The sequence below is a fragment of the Myxine glutinosa genome, chromosome 10 (assembly GCF_964187855.1).
Source record: "Myxine glutinosa chromosome 10, kmMyxGlut1.1, whole genome shotgun sequence".
NCBI classification, from domain to species: domain Eukaryota; kingdom Metazoa; phylum Chordata; class Myxini; order Myxiniformes; family Myxinidae; genus Myxine; species Myxine glutinosa.
Genome location: NC_136270.1, coordinates 27,754,775 through 27,773,538, shown reverse-complemented (window position 1 = coordinate 27,773,538; position 18,764 = coordinate 27,754,775). Strand labels below are relative to the sequence as shown.

Sequence of the window (18,764 nt, the reverse complement as noted above, 5' to 3'; positions counted from 1 at the left end):
CTCCTCCCCTCCCTTCCCCCGCCCGGCAATGCCGGGTACTTCCCATGGCCAGCTGTACGTGGGCTGCTCGAGGGTTGGAAAACCAAGCAATCTTTATGTCTTGGCACCAAGTAAGAAAACCAGAAATGTTGTATACCCAGAGGTTTTGAGAAATTGAAAATTATTGACAAAACGTCATGTAGGAAATGTACTGTGATATTGCTCTAAAATATACATGTTCTTTTCATCATATATTTGTATTATTCTTATTCAACCCGGGCGAAGCCGGGTACCTCAGCTAGTATATATATATACAGACTTGGCATTTAATATGGAATATTTTTTTTGTGGGGGTGAACTTACTTTTCAAGATGTCTTAGAAGCAAAAGTTCATTGGAATTATGTTGAAATTATTCTAGATTTTGTTAATGTGACCTTTAAAAGAAACAAAAACCACATTTGACATTTCTAAACAAATAAATTGATCCTTGAAAGTGATGGAAACTGATATCGAACTCTTCATGGACAGTACTGTGTTAAACTTCTGTACGTTTTCCAGAAGTATCTCTTTATTTTGCACATTAGCCTAATTTTTTTTTAACAAAACAAAAGTTAAATTACGACTGGGATTACGGACAGTAAAATTACAGTTCAGTACTTCGTGTAACCTCCACGAGCATTCAGGAAAGCACGTACACGTTGAGGCATGCTGTTCACGAGATTTGCCAAGGTTTGGACAGGAATCGCTTGCCATGTAGGGACAATAGCCTGCTGCAATTCACGCACAGAGCTCGGCTGCTGGTCCAAGTGGTCGATTTGACGCGGGGACATGGCAGGCCACTCCATATGCTCCACACCACGGTCAGCAAGAAAGTGTTGGATCATGCGAGCACGATGAGGCCGTGCATTGTCATCTTGGAAGACAGTTTCCTCGAAAGGCTGCACGAGCAAATGGAAGCAATGATTCTTCCAGAATGGCCCTGTACTTGAACTGGTTCAGGTTTCCATTCAGAACAACCAGGTCAGTTTTGCCCCCTCCATGAAAAGCAGCCCAAACGGTCACCCCACCACCTCCAGCTTGGACTCTTGGCACTATACAATCTTTGTTGTAGGCTTTATGCACTTGTCTGCGCACTCGGACGCGGCCATCTTGACGATAGACCAGAAATCTAGACTCGTCACTGAAGATCACGTGATTCCAGTGTCCTGGCTGCCATTGACGGTGCTCTCTGGCCCACTGCAATCGGCGCTGGCGGTGTTATCTGGTCAGGCGTGGCTCTCTCAGGGGACGCCTGGCACGATAGCCTGCTTGAACCAGTCGTTGGTTGACTAGCCTTCTGGATACATGCACATTTGTCAGTTGCTGCCACTCAGCCCGAAGCCGATTAACTGACTTGGTACGGCCATTGTGGACTACCCGGTGCAGCTGGCGATCATCCCTCCTTGTGGTTCTGCGGGGACGTCCTGGCCTCGGTATTGGAGTAGGGACACACCTCTGAGCATTTCGTTTCAGGATCTTTGACACCTGACCTTGAGTGATGCCATACTGCCGAGCAATAGCACGCTGTTTCATGCCGTAATTTCGTAAAGCCACCACTCAATGACAAACAGCATTGTCGAGTTGACCGACCATCTCAAGAGGAAGCGGCAATAACTTTTGGAGACGTGCAGCAGTTGTTTTCCACTAATACAGAACGCAACAACCCCTTGTATATCTGACTGTGAAGCCAATCATCAAATGCACCTGTCCGTACATTTTGCCACGCCACCTGTGATATAATCCTGTTGTTGACTTCTTGCTGCGACAGACAATCAGTGACATGGTTCTTTTAACAAATAAATCACCAAAGTGTAAAAGAAACTCACCAGATTGATATACTGAGTTAAGAAAGTAAACCCAAGTCAAGAAAAAAAAAAAATTCCATATTAAATGCCAAGTCTGTGTGTGTGTGTGTGTGTGTGTGTGTGTGTGTGTGTGTGTGTGTGTGTGTGTGTGTGTGTGTGTGTGTGTGTGTGTGTGTGTGTGTATGTATATATATATATATATGTATGTATGTATATATATATATAGTTTTTGGCCATGTGACTAAATGGTGAAGAAGCACTTAAAATAATTTTGAAATTCTCGGATCCGGATCTCCACTAAAATCTAATGATTTCGTCCTTGACACAAACTCAGCATCTTCACCGAATTTCAGCCGAATCCGTCCATAACTTTTTGTGATATCCTGTTCACAGACAAACAGACTGGGGTGAAAACATAACCTCCATCTACCTTTGGTGGCAGAGGTAATAACTAATGTAACATGTTGGATGGGGTGATGTCATAGATGCTGTTTAAATGGCAGTAAAACCCGGAATTAATTTATTTATGCACCTTTAAATATCCTTAAACCTTTATTAGTCCCCTGCCGGTGTACACCGGAGGGGACTATAGGTTTGCACGCCGTCCCTCCGTCAGTCTGTCAGTCTGTCAGTCCGTCACACAAAGAACAGTTTTCCGGACTTTTTTTCTAAACGCTTAATGCTAATGATTTCAGACTTGGCAGATGGTTTCCTCATGACAAGTTACAGATCAAGTTCGAACTTCACGACGTTTCGATCATTTTTGACAAAGTTATGACACTTTGAACTTTGGGAATTCTGATAATTCTGATGATCCTTAACTCAGTGCCATTTTAAGTTTTAATTTCCTTTAAAAAAGATTTTCTCTGCAATAATAAGACCGATTAGATCAAATTTTCACCGGAGGGGGGACTCGGTCTGTGGAATATTTTAATGGTAATTATGACGTCACAGGTCACGTGGTTCGGCCGCCATATTGTTTTTCGTGAAAACACGGAAACCCCTTTTTATCTATAACGGCTGAATAGATCGAGGCCAAACTTTGGGGGCAGATTCGCATACCCATGACGAACAAAAAAGTCAACGAGCATGATGTCATGCGTCACATAGTTTCAGAGTTATGACGTTTTAAAGCATGAACCTTTAAAACCGAGCCCTTTCCTCATTTTTGATCCAATCGAGGGGAAACTTCACAGATCTGTTCAGCATGTCAGTCTACTAAAATGTTCTTTTGGAATTTGTGATAGGGCACGTGGTTTGACAGATATCGTTAATTAAACGAAAATATTTAAAAAGTGGATATCTCTTGTTTATTCTAGAGTTCTCCTCAAGCCGCACCGTGCGCCCTCAGCCTCGTCTGGTGAACGTCAAAAGCGCGACACAGTGCGCGCTTTCAGGAGGGGCGGAGCCAAGCCGAGCAACATACACATCGATCATTGATCGTAAACCGGAAAATATAATAAATTACTGATATTTAGCGACTCGAAAGGTTCTTTATCAACAACTTATTTTGTCGTGCTTCTGCTGACCTGTTTGCAAGGTGTATAAATCGAAGTCCCGAGTGCGAATCACAGGTGAGCCCGTCCTGAGGTAATTAGCGATTGGGAACGATTCAGAACCTGTGGGTAAATAACCCTTGGTAATTTCCCCAACAGTTTTCCGGACGACAGACTGCCGGTAGGGGACATGTATTGCAGCGCAATACTCAGAATGCTTGTTAAAATAGAATTATGTATTTGAAGACTGTATTTAAAACAACTTGCCTTCATAATACTTCCAAGAACCATGCAATGTATCGATTATGCAGCATCAGAGGGTGTGGCTGGTGTTTTGGGTTTAAGAATATTCTGCCATTATAGGTATGTACCATCATCTCCATGAAGTAGTCTTTGTCATCGCCATCAACAACATCGCCATTGCATTATTGGATCTGGTTTATCATCATTCGAATTAAAGGTAAATTTCATAATCCTTAATATCTCACGAAACTACTTTATTTTATGTTTTTCATGCAAGAAAGTAAGCCTGGTGTTGGCTTAACTGTGCAGTTGTACATTTTGTACAACTGCACCGTACAACACTTTGTACAACTGGCTTAAGATACTAAGGGCTTGAGTTTGAGCCCCTGTCGTGCCGTTAAATAACACCAGGTGGTGCCTCAACCTGTCATCCCTCCGAGGTGGGCAAAATGAGCACCAGCTTACTGGAAACGGGCACTACACCAGCAGCACAGCCACGCTCCCAGCGATGATGCAACCAGCAGCCGCAGGCTGCATCTGAAATAGTAATAATAACTCAAAAAAAAAAAACTTTTAATGTTCTTAATAACTATTTTATACATGAAAAATAAACAACACAAAAATAATGCACAAACATGTTAATTAAGGGGACAAATTTTAAAGTTGAATCCCCTCACCCTATTTTCCCATTAACCCCTAAGTTTGCGGATTTGTGGTTCATGGGGATTTTAAAGAAGGTAACTCCCACGAACGGAAAGCCCTCCTGTATATACTTGAGTACTGTGCGGGGTATCGTGTTCTATGAACTCTCTAGTTTTGGATTGTTTTGTCATGTTTTTCCAAATATACAGTCAATGCCACTTAATAAAAGTCCTTTCTTGTTATTAGTAAATCTCTTTGTTTCGCAACAGTAGCATGCCCAAAACTTGTGCAGGCTGTTAAAACACAGCACCTGACCTTGCAATATCACAACTATAAGATCATGTGTTGTGATTGTAAGTGAGGTTTGGTTGTTGATAAACAAAATAATCTGCATGAGTAAAACCCATTGCCACAACAATGTTGGTAGGTAAGCTATTATCAGGGGTGTCGACTGTATTGGCAGAAATTGTATACTGGGGTACTACTACTACTACTACTTATACTACTACTACTATCACCACAAGAACTGCTTTATTGACCCCAATGATTCCCACCGTGTTGTGGTGTTGGCCGAAGGTTTTTCCCAAATCTTTCACAAACCTGCTGTCACAAATAGGCAGCGATTTGGGCACAAATTTGTAATTTGTTCAGGGTGCCTGTGATAACTCAACTTGCCTACCCTTCATGAAAGAGACTGTACAAATCTTCACATCCACCATGTAATGTGGGTGAGCAGCACACCCAGCTTGATATCCATCCAATGGACGGTGCACTTTGTGATGCAAAGCCCTGCCCACGATGCATCAATCCGATAGTTTGTACTTGGGTCAGGAATAAAATGCAGGCTGGACAGCCACGAGGCAAGTACGCTTGCTCTATGCTGTCCTGTTGGATATGCAATCGTAAATTCAGAGTTATTAAAAAAGAAGTATACACTTTCAAAAATTTATTTTACAAGTACTATTGAACATACGGCGATGTGCTTTATTTATATAGACTGAAGGGAGACATTTAAATGTTATTTTCACATATTACCAGCTCTCTATGACTCCCACGTGTGACGTGGCACACATCGAGTTGATGATCCAGTTCTTCCCACATTTGGAAATGGTGCAAAACACTAACTTTAGGTGAAGCACGTTCATGTTCGATGACGACATGTGCATTTTGAGAGCCCCACACACGGATATTGTGGTGATTGACCTTCTCACTCAAGTGGAAAGTTGCTTCATCAGAGAAAATTAACCTTTCTGCAAACCCTTCACCCTCCAGTCTCTCTTGCATTTCACAGCAGAAATCGTAACGAATGATTTTGTCACTGGCCTTCAGGGCTTGCCGTAACTCCAATTTGTAAGGTTTCATGATTAGGCGCTTCTGCAGTACGCGTCAAACTGTCGTCTGTCGAATGTGTAACTCTCGACTTGCTCTGATGTTGGTTGACTTTTTTGGATTGCATTGGAATGTTTCCCAATTTCACTGCACATTCTCCTCTGAAGTTTGAGGGTGCCTGGTGGTCTTTCTCTTGCACAGATGACCTGTGCCTTCAAACTGTTGAAGATGGACTTTCTAGTTGGCAGGTTATTTTAATTTTGTCGTTGCCCACTTGTGCCTGATATTTGTCTTGGGGAATTGCAGGACACAAAGCTTTCTCCTGTTTGCTTGTCGCCATTTTGATCATGGCCCTCCCCCCACCCTCAGAACAAAAAAACCCAAAGAGTAAAAGAAAACACAAAGATTACAAGAAAGAACAAAAGATTCAAACAAAAAGAGATTAAAACAAAACTTCAAGAGATTTCCTTTCCATCTGTACATGAAACTAATTTAACATCAGTAGTTTTTGTAAAATACATTTTTGAAAGTGTATACTACTTTTTGAATAGCCCTGTATGTGCACTTAAATTAAAATATTTTTATGATCACAAGGTACCTTGTTCGAATCCCACTTTGATTTTGCAGCTTTTGGATTCTCCTTGCTCTGTCGAAGCCTTTCTGATGATACTGAAAAGCACTGACGTCCCTGAAGAGTTGATTGCAGCAAAGGAGCGTGCTTGTGAGGAGCTCCAGCGGTTGCGTTCGCAGGATACGGTCGGTGACGGTAAGTCGATACAATGGCATTTACCACACAAATACCAGTGATACATTTTGAAGGTTTTTTTTTTTTTTTCGGCAAAATCCCACAGTGTGAATAAAGAGAATGTTACACTTTTTGTGGTTGTTCATTTGGTGTTTTCCATTCATCCATGCTTGGTTTGACCCACTGTGCACCTTTTCTAGGTTATGTTTTGAGGGACCACCATAAGTGTCTTGTTGACTGTCTTTGTAAATTGTGCACAGCAATTCAGCAGTCCTTATTTACTAGCATTGCTGTCGTCACACCATACTTGCAGAGTAGGCCATTGTGTGCTGGTACCTTATCCACATTTTGCGTCTTTGTCTATGGGGGCACTGCATCGCCAACATGCTGGTGCCTCAGTAATGATCTCCTAACCTCGGAATTCCTCGGCAAATCTCAGTCAATTAGATATTAGATGACTATAGAGATCTGAAGAAGGCTTGATGCATGCAGGGTCGACTTTTGTTTTGAGTATAACTTAACTGTTTTGACAATAGTTTTTCAGTATGTACTTCTGTCACTATAACACTATCTGTTTACATTCTAAATTTATTTTTCTGAAAATTTCTCCCTTTTTTCTGGTCGCAATGGTTGTTTTTACTGACCGAACAAAAATCTAATCGGATATTTTCGTTATGGAAATTTTAACACAAGACTGGTCATATGATCTCATGCTTGTAATGTAATGCAGTATTTTAACTAGAACGGCACTCGGTGAAGAGCATACCTCCGCCAGGCTGAACAGTTATGTTTTGTATCCACTGAGAGGTTGGATCTGGATTCAGACCTGAAACAAAGTCTAATCGCTTTTTCTTCATATCTAACCAATACATCCACCATGTTTTGTCATATTTTGTCCACAACTTTTGGAAATATCATGCTATATATCATTTTTGGCCCTATCACTCAATAGAGAAGAATCGCTTGGAAAATTAAAAAAATACTCGTATCCGGATCCAGATTTTGATCTTCGCCAAAATCGAATCAATTCGTTCTTGTCACGCCCAACCTGTCCAACAAATTTCCTCGATTCTGTCCATAACTTTTTGAGATATTGTGTTATATATCGGTTTTAGCCCTAACACTCAATGATGAAGAATCACTTCAAAAAATTATTATCCAGATTCAAATCTTCACCAAAAGTGAATCAATTCTGCCTTGTCACACACCCAACCTGTCCAAGTTTTGGCCAAATCTGTCCACAACTTTTTGAGATATTGTGCTATATATCGTTCTTTGCCCTATCTCTCAATGGTGAAGAATCGCTTCAAAATTTCTCAGATCCAGATCCAGATCTTCACCAAAATCTAATCTTTTTGTCATCGTCACAAGCGTCATAAGCCTGGTGTTGGCTTAGCGGTTAAGGTGCCGGCTTGGGATCCTAGGATCCTGGGTTCGAATCCCAGTCGATCGCTAAATTAACACCAGGGGGGTTGACTCAGCCTGTCATCCTTCCGAGGTCGGCAAATTGAGTACCAGCTTGCTGGGATGAATGATCCCGGTGTGTACCCCGGTTTAGAATAGGTACACCGTATCCCTACGCATCGTAAGAGGCGACCAAGGGTTGGCGTCAGGAAGGGCATCTGGCCATATAAACATTGCCTCAAACAGGGAACCATGATTGTCATGGGGCCCGCAAGGCTAACCCCCGCTCCAGCGGGGAAAATGGCCTTAAAACGATCATTCATTCATTCATATTCCCTCTCCCCACCCCGCCAAAGCAAGTTTGCCATGGATATATCAAATTGTCCATTTCATTAAGATTCAAATTGGCCTTAAGATTACAATTGATCTTGATCAAAGCTCGGGTCAATCATTTGAAAATTGATTATTTTTCAGATGAAAATTGATTTGTCCTTTGACCGTGTGCCCTCAAAAATAGTTGCTTTCCCTATTCAGTGATGCAATATGAAATTGCTCTTTAATTAATTAATTAATTAATTTTCAGGTCCATCAGATGAAAATTGACGATTTTTCAGATGAAAATTGATTATTTTAGGAGTTTGACCTTGAGTTGACCTTTGACCCTTTTACCCTTTGACCTTAAAATAGTTGGTTTCCCAATTCAGTGACTCGATGTACAAATCTTATTCATCTTTCAAGTCAATCTGATGAAAAGATGTAACTTCAGAAATTTGACCTCAAGATGACCTTTTTTTTTCTTTCTTTTTTCTATACTGAATCGAGGCTCGTGAAAGAGCTGACAACCGCGAGGGAAAGACAAAGACAGTACATGGGGACCGCGAGGGAAAGACAGTACATGGGGACCGCGAGGGAAAGACAAAAACAGCACATGGGGACCGCGAGGGAAAGACAAAGACAGCACATAGGGACCGCGAGGGAAAGACAAAGACAGTACATGGGGACCGCGAGGGAAAGACAAAAACAGCACATGGGGACCGCGAGGGAAAGACAGTACATGGGGACCGCGAGGGAAAGACAAAAACAGCACATGGGGACCGCGAGGGAAAGACAAAGACAGTACATGGGGACCGCGAGGGAAAGACAGTACATGGGGACCGCGAGGGAAAGACAGGACCTTTGACCTTAGATTTCAAAATCAATTGGCTTCTCACTTGTGACTACCTCTACAACTTGCTTAAGATTCATGACGATCAGTTTAGAATTGTGACCTGTAGGTGATTGACAAACAAACAAACAGAATAACAAAGTCGACCGACCAATATACTTGAAACTTTTTCAATTTTGCAAGTAACAAACAGAAAAACAGACAGCAGTGAAAATATAACCTCCATCCACCTTCAGTGACGGAGGTAAAAACACTTTCCTTTATAATTTATTTTTTATTGCGTTTTATTTTCTAGCAAGTTTAACTGGCACACTGATGCACGCGCACATATATACAGGTAAGCTAACCCCATTAAAGGAACTCAACATTGTGAGCTTGGCAGTGGCATTGCTCACAAAAGAAAAAAACAACAAGAAAAAAACCATGCAAAAAGAGGTATTGTTTTACGGGTTCAAAAAAACACCGCTTGGTATTGTTACGGGTTCGACGGCCGGGTGGCGAGTGGCCTCTTGGACCCACTTCCCGAAAATTTGACCGTGAAGTTGTGCTGCAGATAACTCCACGGCACGACGGGTTGCTAAGCAACAACAGAAGCCATTTGAGATGATCAATTTAGGTGGGGTCCTCACATCCAATTCCCGTGTTCCTTCCCGGCAAATGAATCCCCCGAGATAGGGAACCGTGCTTGCGATGCCCCACGACTGTAAATCGAGAACGGCTGAGCGATATTGTAAGCGAGACGTTGGCTAATCACTGACCATAACAAAACTGTGGGGCAGAACTCCCATCCATTATTTACATACTCTGTCTAACCACAATGGATGATCGGGCAGTTTGGAAAGTTTTTTTTTGTTTTTTTTTGTATACAAGATCGAGGCTCGTGAAAGAGCTAACATTAATCACACAAAAAGACAAACCGACACATAAAACACAAAATAAGGGAAGCGGTAGACAAGATGGGGAGAGAGGGCGAAGGACGCAAACACAACATTTGAGAGCAGGGACATCGAGAAAACTGTGGGAGGGAGAGGGCTTGGGGGGAGGTGGGAGAGGTATAAAACATATGGACACTGCAAGGACTTCAAGGAAAGAAGTTGGAATTTCGGTAAAGTGTATCTGGGGTGAATTAGCGGGGGTAGAAGAGATCAAGGTTTTGGATGGGGGAAGATAAGAGATGGTGCAATCTTTAGTGCCATTTGAACTGCAATCGCTTTCGCTGCAATCTTCAGTGCCATTTGAACAGCTGTTTTAAAGACCTGGAGGGAGGAGTGGGTTTGGAGGGAGTGGGGGAGTTTGTTCCAGAGGTGGGGAAAAAGGGGAATAAAAGAGTGAAGGTGAGCAGAGAGCCTAGATTTTGGCAGTTTAACCATAAGAGGGTTGCTGGCAGATCTTGTGCGACCTGTAGGAACATTTGGGGGACAGAGCACAGAGAGAGCTGGGGGAGCAAGGCCAGGAGAGGAATCGGTAGAAGACAGAAAGACCACCAACCTGCCTGCGGTAAGTGAGTGAAAGGCCTTCGGAGTTACCTTAATCGCAGGAGATTCCAATGATTCTGAAAGCTTTGGTTTCAACAGCGTGAAGCCGAGCTAGGTGTGAGGCAGGAGCACCGGCCCAGAGGGGGGAACAGTATTCCATTGAGCTGCGGATGAAAGCATTGTATGTGGTGAGGAGCTCAGGTGTGCCAAGGAAGGACTTCGCACGACGGAGGATGCCCAGTCGGCGACTGGCTTTGGAGGCCAGCTTGGAAATGTGGTTTTCCCAAGAAAGATCATGGCAGATAGTGAGACCCAAAAGCTTGAGCGACAGAACTTCTTGGAGAGGATTGTTGAGAAAGTAGATAGGAGGGTTTACCTGTCGATCTTTTCGGAGAGACATCGTAAGAGTGTGAGATTTGTCAGGATTGAAAGACATGTTCCACTTGTTTGCCCAGTCTGTGGTTTTATCCAGGTCTGCAGAGAGTGAGGAGGCTGCAGACTGCCTTTCTGAGGGATGAGGAATGGAGCGGCAGAGAGTGGAGTCATCAGCAAAGTGATAGAGAGGATTTTTCAGAGAGTCGGAGAGATCATTGATGAAGACCAGAAGTTTAGAAATAACTCGCGAAGGACACATATTTTCAGGCAAAACAGTTATTTACAGAACATTACCTTTAAACACACCATTACCCTTAGTCAGTCACCTTAACATGATCCCACAGACATAGTTGTGGCCAAAAATATTGGCACCCTTGCACTTTTTTCAAACAACTCATAATTTTCTCAAAAATAAGTTGAAATTGACAAAATTATTTGGTCTCCACAATTCATTCATTCACTGTTAATATTACAGAACCTTTGTGTTTTTTATTTTATCTCACAACTTGATATGTCCTTTAAAATCAGAAAATAAAAACAAATGGCATTTACAAAATTATTGACACCCTTGACTTAATATTTGGTAGCACAGTCTTTGGACAAAATAACTGCAGTCAAGCGCTTCCTATGTCCATGAATGAGCGTCCTACACCCCGCCACTGGCAGTGTGGCCCACTATTCTTGTGCAAACTGCTCCAGTTCTCCCAGATTTGAAGGGTGCTGTCGGGGAAGTGGTGGGTGAGACTCAAGACGCCAATGGTCGGAAACAGGTTTTACAAAAGGTCTGGTTTATTAACTGGTTATTCACTTCATTCCATTACCAAATAATACCGTTTAACTCAATGGACCAGGTTAACTCTATTCGCATGGTCCTTCTCGTTCGGCCGGTGTTCCTCCGCCATTCCCGTCGGGCAGAGGTTCTGATGATGAGTGCTCGTTCGTTCCGTCGGGCAGGGGTTATCGTGGCAAGTCCCCCTTTGGCTCAAAGTCCCTTCCTTATATCGGCACACTTCAGTTAATCCTCTGTCCGCTGAAATCGTAATCCCTTCTCCGCTGACGTTACTGGTCGCCTCCCTGGCACCAGCTAGCTCCCCTCCTGCTGCGAGTTCCATTTACCAAACAATAGGGGGGTGCTCCAGCCTGGGGCTGTGACCAGGTGTTTCAAGAGATTACCATGTTCGTGCACATTCTTGGCATTCATTTACGAAATCGTCTATCTGCTTCGTTACCAGTCTTAATCAATGAGTTACCAGTGCCAATCAATAAGTTACACTGAGTTACACTTCCACAGTGCCTTCTCCCAACTGCTGTTTTCAGATCTCCCCACAGGTGTTCATTGGGATTTAGATCTGGACTCATTGCTGGCCACTTCAAAACAGTCCAGTGTTTTGTCTTGAACCATTGTTGCGGGCTTTTTTGAAGTGTGTTTGGGGTCATTGTCCTACTGCAAGACCCATGACCTTTGACGGAGACCCAGATTTCTGACACTGAGTTGAACATTGAGCTCCAAAATGCCTTTGTAATCTCCTGATTTCATGATGACATGCACACATTCAAGGCACCCAGTGCCAGAGGCAGCACAGCAACCCCAAAACATCACTGAACCTGCTCCATGTTTGACTGTAGGGAGGGTGGTCTTTTCTTTGAAGGCTTCATTTTGTTTTCTGTAAACACAGAGATGATGTGCTTTACCAAAAAGCTCAAATTTGGTCTCACCTGTCCACAGGACATTCTCCCAGAAGGATTTTGGCTTGTTCAGGTGTGTTTTGGCAAGCTCCATTCAGGCTTTCTTATGTCTCTCTCTCAGCAGTGGGGTCCTCCTGAGGCTCCTCCCATAGATCCCCTTTTCATTAAGTTTGTGACTGATGGTGCGAGTTGAAACTGTCGTATCTTGTGTCTGGAGGTCAGCTTGAGTCTGTTTGGCAGTTGATCGAGGTGCTTTGTCCACCATTCGAACAATCGTTCGCTGCAATCTTCGATCAAGTTTTCTCTTCCGGCGACGTCCAGGGAGATTGGCTTCAGTGCCATGGGCCTTAAACTTCCTGATAACATTGCGTATGGTGGACACAGGAACATCAAGGTCTCTGGAGATGGACTTCTAGCCTAGAGATTGTCTATGTTTGCTTACAATCTTGTGTCTGACCTCAGACAATTCTCTGGTTTTCTTTCTTTTCTCCATGCTCTTTGCGGAACACACAGTGACACAAAACAGCAGAATGACTCCTTTTCTCTTTTCAAACTGGTTGAATGATTGATTTTTTTATATTGCAGGCACCTGCAACTCACCACAGGCGAGTTCAATTCCAAAGTAAAGGAGAATCACCTGCTTGAAATCTAATTATTTCTAACAATTTCTAAAAGGTGCCAATAATATTGTCCGGGCAATTTTAGGATTTTGGTGTGGGATAACCTAAGATTTCGTAATTTTTTCAGCTTTTTTTGTTTTGTTCCACTGCAATCCAAAGAAATACATATGTGGATGCCAAAATATATTTTTAATTTCAACAATTTCCTGGAAGAAATGGTGCGTTATTTGAAAGAAGTGCAAGGGTGCCAATATTTTTGGCCACGACTGTAGGTGCCTCAGTCACTCTGGGAAACAAGACAAGCAAAAGAGATAAAGAAAATCAGGGTTTGTTGGTGACCCTTCGCTCCACCTGATGTAAGCCTGAAACAGAGAAGAAATACAAAAGTGTTTGAATCTTGCTACACAAACAGAACGCATTTCCCTGACGACTGATACGAGGGGAGAGGTAATACAACAAAATAAAATACTTGAGATTTGTCTGAACTCCAGGGTTGCATTATGTGTTGGACGCAACTCCCCGGGATCTTCCCAAACCACAACAGTATAATCTGTGAACTGTGAACACGGTGAAAGTATTCTCTTAACTCCACTGTCCAAATCATTGATGGGTCTGATTAAAATGATTAGTTTGAAAGACTATAAAGTTTAAATGCTTTTGAAGTAAAATTTCAAGATGAAAAGGCTTTAAAAACAAAAAAGCCACACTCTAAAGACACCTTGGTGGCATAGATCCATCCTCAGTTCAAGTTGTGCAACCCTAAAGCCATACCTGTATCTCTCCTTCTTTCTGTGGCTAAGAATGTTACGAGTTACTGCTGAGTTTCCGGGAGCAAGACACACTCCCTCAAATCTCTGCAGGAGCCTGACATCCTCTTTCATGCACAGAAAGCATGTGTTTAGGCCAAATAACCACTCCACCTCCTGGTGAATCCACACAGGTGTCTTGGCTTTGGCTATTTTGGATTGCACAGGTCAGCTTTTTGTGTGCATGTTGGCTATTCTAACGCTTACATGTTTTATTTTTAGATTATTTATGCATTAAAAGGAAATATTTTTATTTGCAGATGTAGTTGTAAAAAGCCAAATAAGCAGTCTGCAATTCCTTAAGAAGCTTTGTGAAACACGGGTGCAACGCTTGAAAAGTGGAAAGGTAAGATACTGCTCCTTGTTTCACCACCTGGAGATTAACCAGTGGGAAACGTGGGTGGTTTGCTGATTTTGTCTTGACTTTGAACCACCACTTGCAATTCTTAACTTGCATGGCTATTAGAAAAATGTACATTGCAAAAAATGAATTATGTGACACTTTCTTGTGGAACTTTGTGATGATGTGATTTTTTTTTCTATCTTTTGAAAATTGTGAATGTAAGCGAAGGATGCATGTTGTCTATAAACGATGCAGAGTACCGTTTGTGTACTCTGAATCTTACAAAAACCCTCCACATTCCCCACTGTCACATGATTTACACAGTTTGTTGTGTTTTTTTTTTTTTTTTTTTTTTTTTTGTATACAAGGTCGAGGCTCGTGAAAGACCTAACAGTAATCACACAAAAAGTCAAACCGACACATGAAACATATAATAAGGGGAGCGGTAGACAAGATTGGGAGAGAGGGGGAAGTACACAAACACAACATTTGAGAGCAGGGACATCGAGAGATCTGTTGGAGGGAGAGGGCTTGGGGGGAGGTGGGAGAGGTATAAAACACATGGACACTGCAAGGACTTCCAGGAAAGAAGTTGGAATTTCAAAAAAGTGGTTCTGGGGTGAATTAGCAGGGGTAGAAAAGATCAAGGCTTTGGATGGGAGAAGATAAGAGATGGTGGTGAACAGCTGTTTTAAAGACCTGGAGGGAGGAGTGGGATTGAAGAGAGTGTGGGAGTTTGTTCCAGAGGCGGGAGAAAAGAGGAATGAAATTTATAAATTTATTAAATAAAATTTGCAATTTGCCATCCTTCATACATACCTTAGACTGCACATCTCACCTATTCATATATTCACCTCCCCTCACCTCTTAACCCCTCCACCACCACTGCTCATAAGTTCACTCCATCTTCAACCATTACTTCACCTTGCGCTCTCCCCACAATGTTGATGTCCACTTCATATATATGTACATGTGTGTTACCTCATGGTGGCTTTTATTTATTTATTTACTTCTCCATTACAGGCTCCGGAAGCTTCATGTCTCCCTCCAAATCCAGATAAGCTGTGTGTGATTGCACTAGATGACATCTTGGGCAACAACGTGGCCTTGCAATGTTTTATCGGTAAGGTTGAGTGATCCAGGCGGCAGACATATAGGTTGTCCTGTCCATGGAGTAGAAACAAACGAAACCCATTAGAATTACCCTTTAGGACTGCTTAGCATTACCCTTTAGAATCACCCTTTAGAACCCACTAGAATTACCATTTAAAACCATTTGGAATTACCCTTTAGAACCCTTTAGAATTACCCTTTATAACCCTTTAGAATTACCCTTTAGAACCCTTCAGAATTACCCTTTAGAACACTCTGGAATTACACTTTGGAACCCTTTATAATTAAACATGGTGGGTTAGAAAGGTTCTTCTTCATTTTTTTGACGGAAGAAATGACAAAGCCAAATATTAAAGTGGCTTCACCGCTTAAAAAAAGACATATTTAACAAGGTTTCATATGCATGAGATTAAAAGTCTATCAGTGAAAATGCTAATTTCCTGCACAATGTTCGGGCCAATTTCCTGTCTCCATGGGCCTGCAGATTACATGCAGACTGTTGGAGGCCAGCCTCTGCTGTTCTTCTGGCTTATCGTTGAAGGTTATCGAGTAACTGCGGAACAACAGCTCCAGGCGCTAAGTTTGCGTTGTTCAACAGGGTCTCCCCAGGGCCCAACCAGCCAGAGTCTTAGCTCGATGCTCAGAGCTGCTGCTCAGGGTGTCTTTGATCAATACCTCTCAGACAAGGTACAATTAAAAAGCCACCACGTGTCTGTTCACCTGGACTTTAATGATTGTGGCATGTTCATATCGGCAGGACATTTTTTCTACTTTTAAAGTAATGTAGTATGAGCTATGAAGGTACTTATTTTTGCATTATTGTCATAGTTTTTACATATTGTAGTGTTTTAACATGCTCTACTCTATTTTATAATTCATGTACTGTGTTGTTCCCTGAGATTTTTCAAAAGCTTTTGCATTTTTATCTCTCCCCAAAAAGGATGCAACCATGACAATTTTCCTCATTCAATTTCGTTGGTAGATGTTTTATTTTGCATCCTTTTTTTGTCGACTTGAGGTGTGGTATTATGGGATTGCTCGTGGGTTTAAAATATCACGAGGTGTTGAAAATATTCTTGTTTTTACCGACGACGTGTCGCAGGTCTACAAGAGCTCCGCGTGGTTGTTGTTGTGGCTTCTGTTCGGGGTCGATTTTTGAAATGTTCACCCATTGGTCGGACAGCTTCAGGACCCCACCCACATTTGTGGCTTGACTCCACCCACCCAGACGAAACAATATGGCCACCGTCCTTTGTTTTCTGGTGGGCCTATGACTGATATCAGGCCTGTGGGCTTCTGCTGGTTATACATTGCCCGGGTTTATTGCGTCAGATTTCCGTTTGCTTTGTTTGGGTTGAGTGTTACCCTGATAAGGACCCCTTAAAAAGAAAGCAGCTCATCGCTGCTTCCTCTCCGGAGGAACTTCTGCTCCACGCTGCAGAGGTCCAACAAGAAACTCGTGTCCACGGATGTTCCCTCTCCAGGGTGGAATGGTTTATAAAATTGAGAATATAATTATCCTTTCAGTATTGGCTGCAGTACAATCTTAATGGGAAGTAGGAAGCGGTAGCTCTGCTGATGCCTAATAGCTGGAGCCCATATAACTGTTGAGCGAGAAAAGCCTTTTTAAATTCTTACTCGCTTACTCACAATTAAGACTCTGGTGTTGGCTTAGCGGTTAGGGTGCCGGCCTGGGATCGTAGGATCCTGGGTTTGAATCCCGGTCGATCGCTGAATTAACACCAGTGGGGTTGACTCAGCCTGTCATCCTTCTGAGGTCGCCAAATTGAGTACCAGTTCACTGGTAATTCCCTGTGTGTCGCAAGAGGCATCTTCACAGGGTTGGCGGCAGGAAGGGAATCCGGCAATAAAACATTGCTTCAAAAAGGGGACCACTATGCCTGAAAAAGGCCAAACCCTGCTCTGTGGGGAAAAAATGGCCTCTAAAGGTGGTTCTTACTCGCTAACCCCAGAACTGTTTTGTGAAGTATGTATATATTGTTGCGGGGTTTACCACGTGGAGGCTTCTTGGACTCCTCCCGAAGCCTGACCCCGATGCCCCCAGCCACGGATAAGTCCGCAGTGCAGTGGGCTGCTAGTCAACTACAAACGCCGATTGATACTGCCAAACCTGGCAGCAGAGTCCTCGCTCTTCTATGGAGTGCATTACCTTTCCGGTGGTTTGGCGATGTCAATTGGGGCACGTACCCTCGGTGCGTATTGTCTACCTGATCAGGTACAGTCGAGTGTAACCTTGAAGGACATACCAGCTAAATTACATAGCTATTCGGTCGGACAGAACTTCCTGGCTATCTGGACGATTGCACATTTAATCGAGTCATTAGGAAATGAGATGAAATGGGCAGGATGGAAACAAACCATTTACCAACAACCAACAACAACTGCTCCAGCATTTTCCCTGCTAGAGCAGGGGTTAGCCTCGCGGGCCCCATGACAGTCTTCTCCATTTTTCCCTATTTTCTACATCTCCCCTTGTTGACCCTCTTGCCCGCATTTCTTCTTCCATCACCTCTATCCACCACCTTCTGCCACTCCATGAACTTCTTCCTCTTCTCGTCAATCCTCTTTCCAACTTCATCATCCCACCACCATGTTTCCGAGTGCCTCGGTGGTCCTTTTGTCCATCCACATACCTCACGAACAGCTCCCAACAGACTATCTTTCATTGACATCCAACCACCTTCAAGCTCAACCACATCATCCTCTACCATACTCAGCCTCTCTTTTAATGCCTCCCTCACTGTCACCTCTTTCAACCTCCACACCTTCATTCTCGGTTGGTACTTCACCCACCATGCTCTCCTCGCACCTTTCACTCTTATGTCGCAGACAACCAAGTGGTGCTGTGAAACAGCCTCCGCCCCCGGGATCACCTTTGTGTCCCGGAGGTGCCCCCTATCTCACCTACATACCATCAGGTAATCAACGGTTGCCATCGACCCACCAGACGTGGATGAAACAAGGTTATTATCCGCTTTCTGGAACTTAGTATTACAAATCAACAAACCAGCTCCATCAGCAAACTCCAAAATCCTCTCACCTTCTCCATTCCTCACACCATATCCATAACCCCCCATGAACTCCCTCAAAAGCGTCTATACACCTTCCCACATGTCCATTTAGGTCTCCTCCGAACACAACAACTTCTTCATCTTTCACGTTTTCCATCAGCTTCGCTGTTGCACACCAGAACTTGTCCTTCTCTTCATCGCTCCGACCCTCATGCGGAGCATATCCCGAGATGACGTTCACCAAGAGCTTTCCAATCATCATTTTCACCATCAACCTTTCACTCACTTTAGTCACACTCACCACACTGTCTACAAACGCCTCAGAAAACAGGACACCAACACCATGCATGCCTTCCGGGCACCCTTGCCACACAAAGTTGTATTTCTGTCCCTGTCTACCCTTCACCATTCTCACACACTTCCCTTCCATCTCATCTCCTGCACACAACATATGTCCACTCTTCTT

The 18,764-nt window shown here is 43.2% G+C and overlaps 1 protein-coding gene across 2 annotated transcripts in view; it reads left to right on the top strand.

Moving 5' to 3' along the window:
• Positions 1 to 18,764, top strand: part of SNX13 (sorting nexin 13) — a 159,117-nt gene that overhangs the window by 76,041 nt on the left and 64,312 nt on the right. For both annotated transcript variants that reach the window (XM_078785492.1, XM_078785491.1), the window contains exons 10-13: positions 6,162 to 6,300; positions 14,071 to 14,156; positions 15,177 to 15,276; positions 15,751 to 15,953. In XM_078785492.1, coding sequence (XP_078641618.1) covers positions 6,162 to 6,300; positions 14,071 to 14,156; positions 15,177 to 15,276; positions 15,751 to 15,953 — 528 coding nt within the window. The remainder of the gene's footprint in view (positions 1 to 6,161; positions 6,301 to 14,070; positions 14,157 to 15,176; positions 15,277 to 15,750; positions 15,954 to 18,764) is intronic.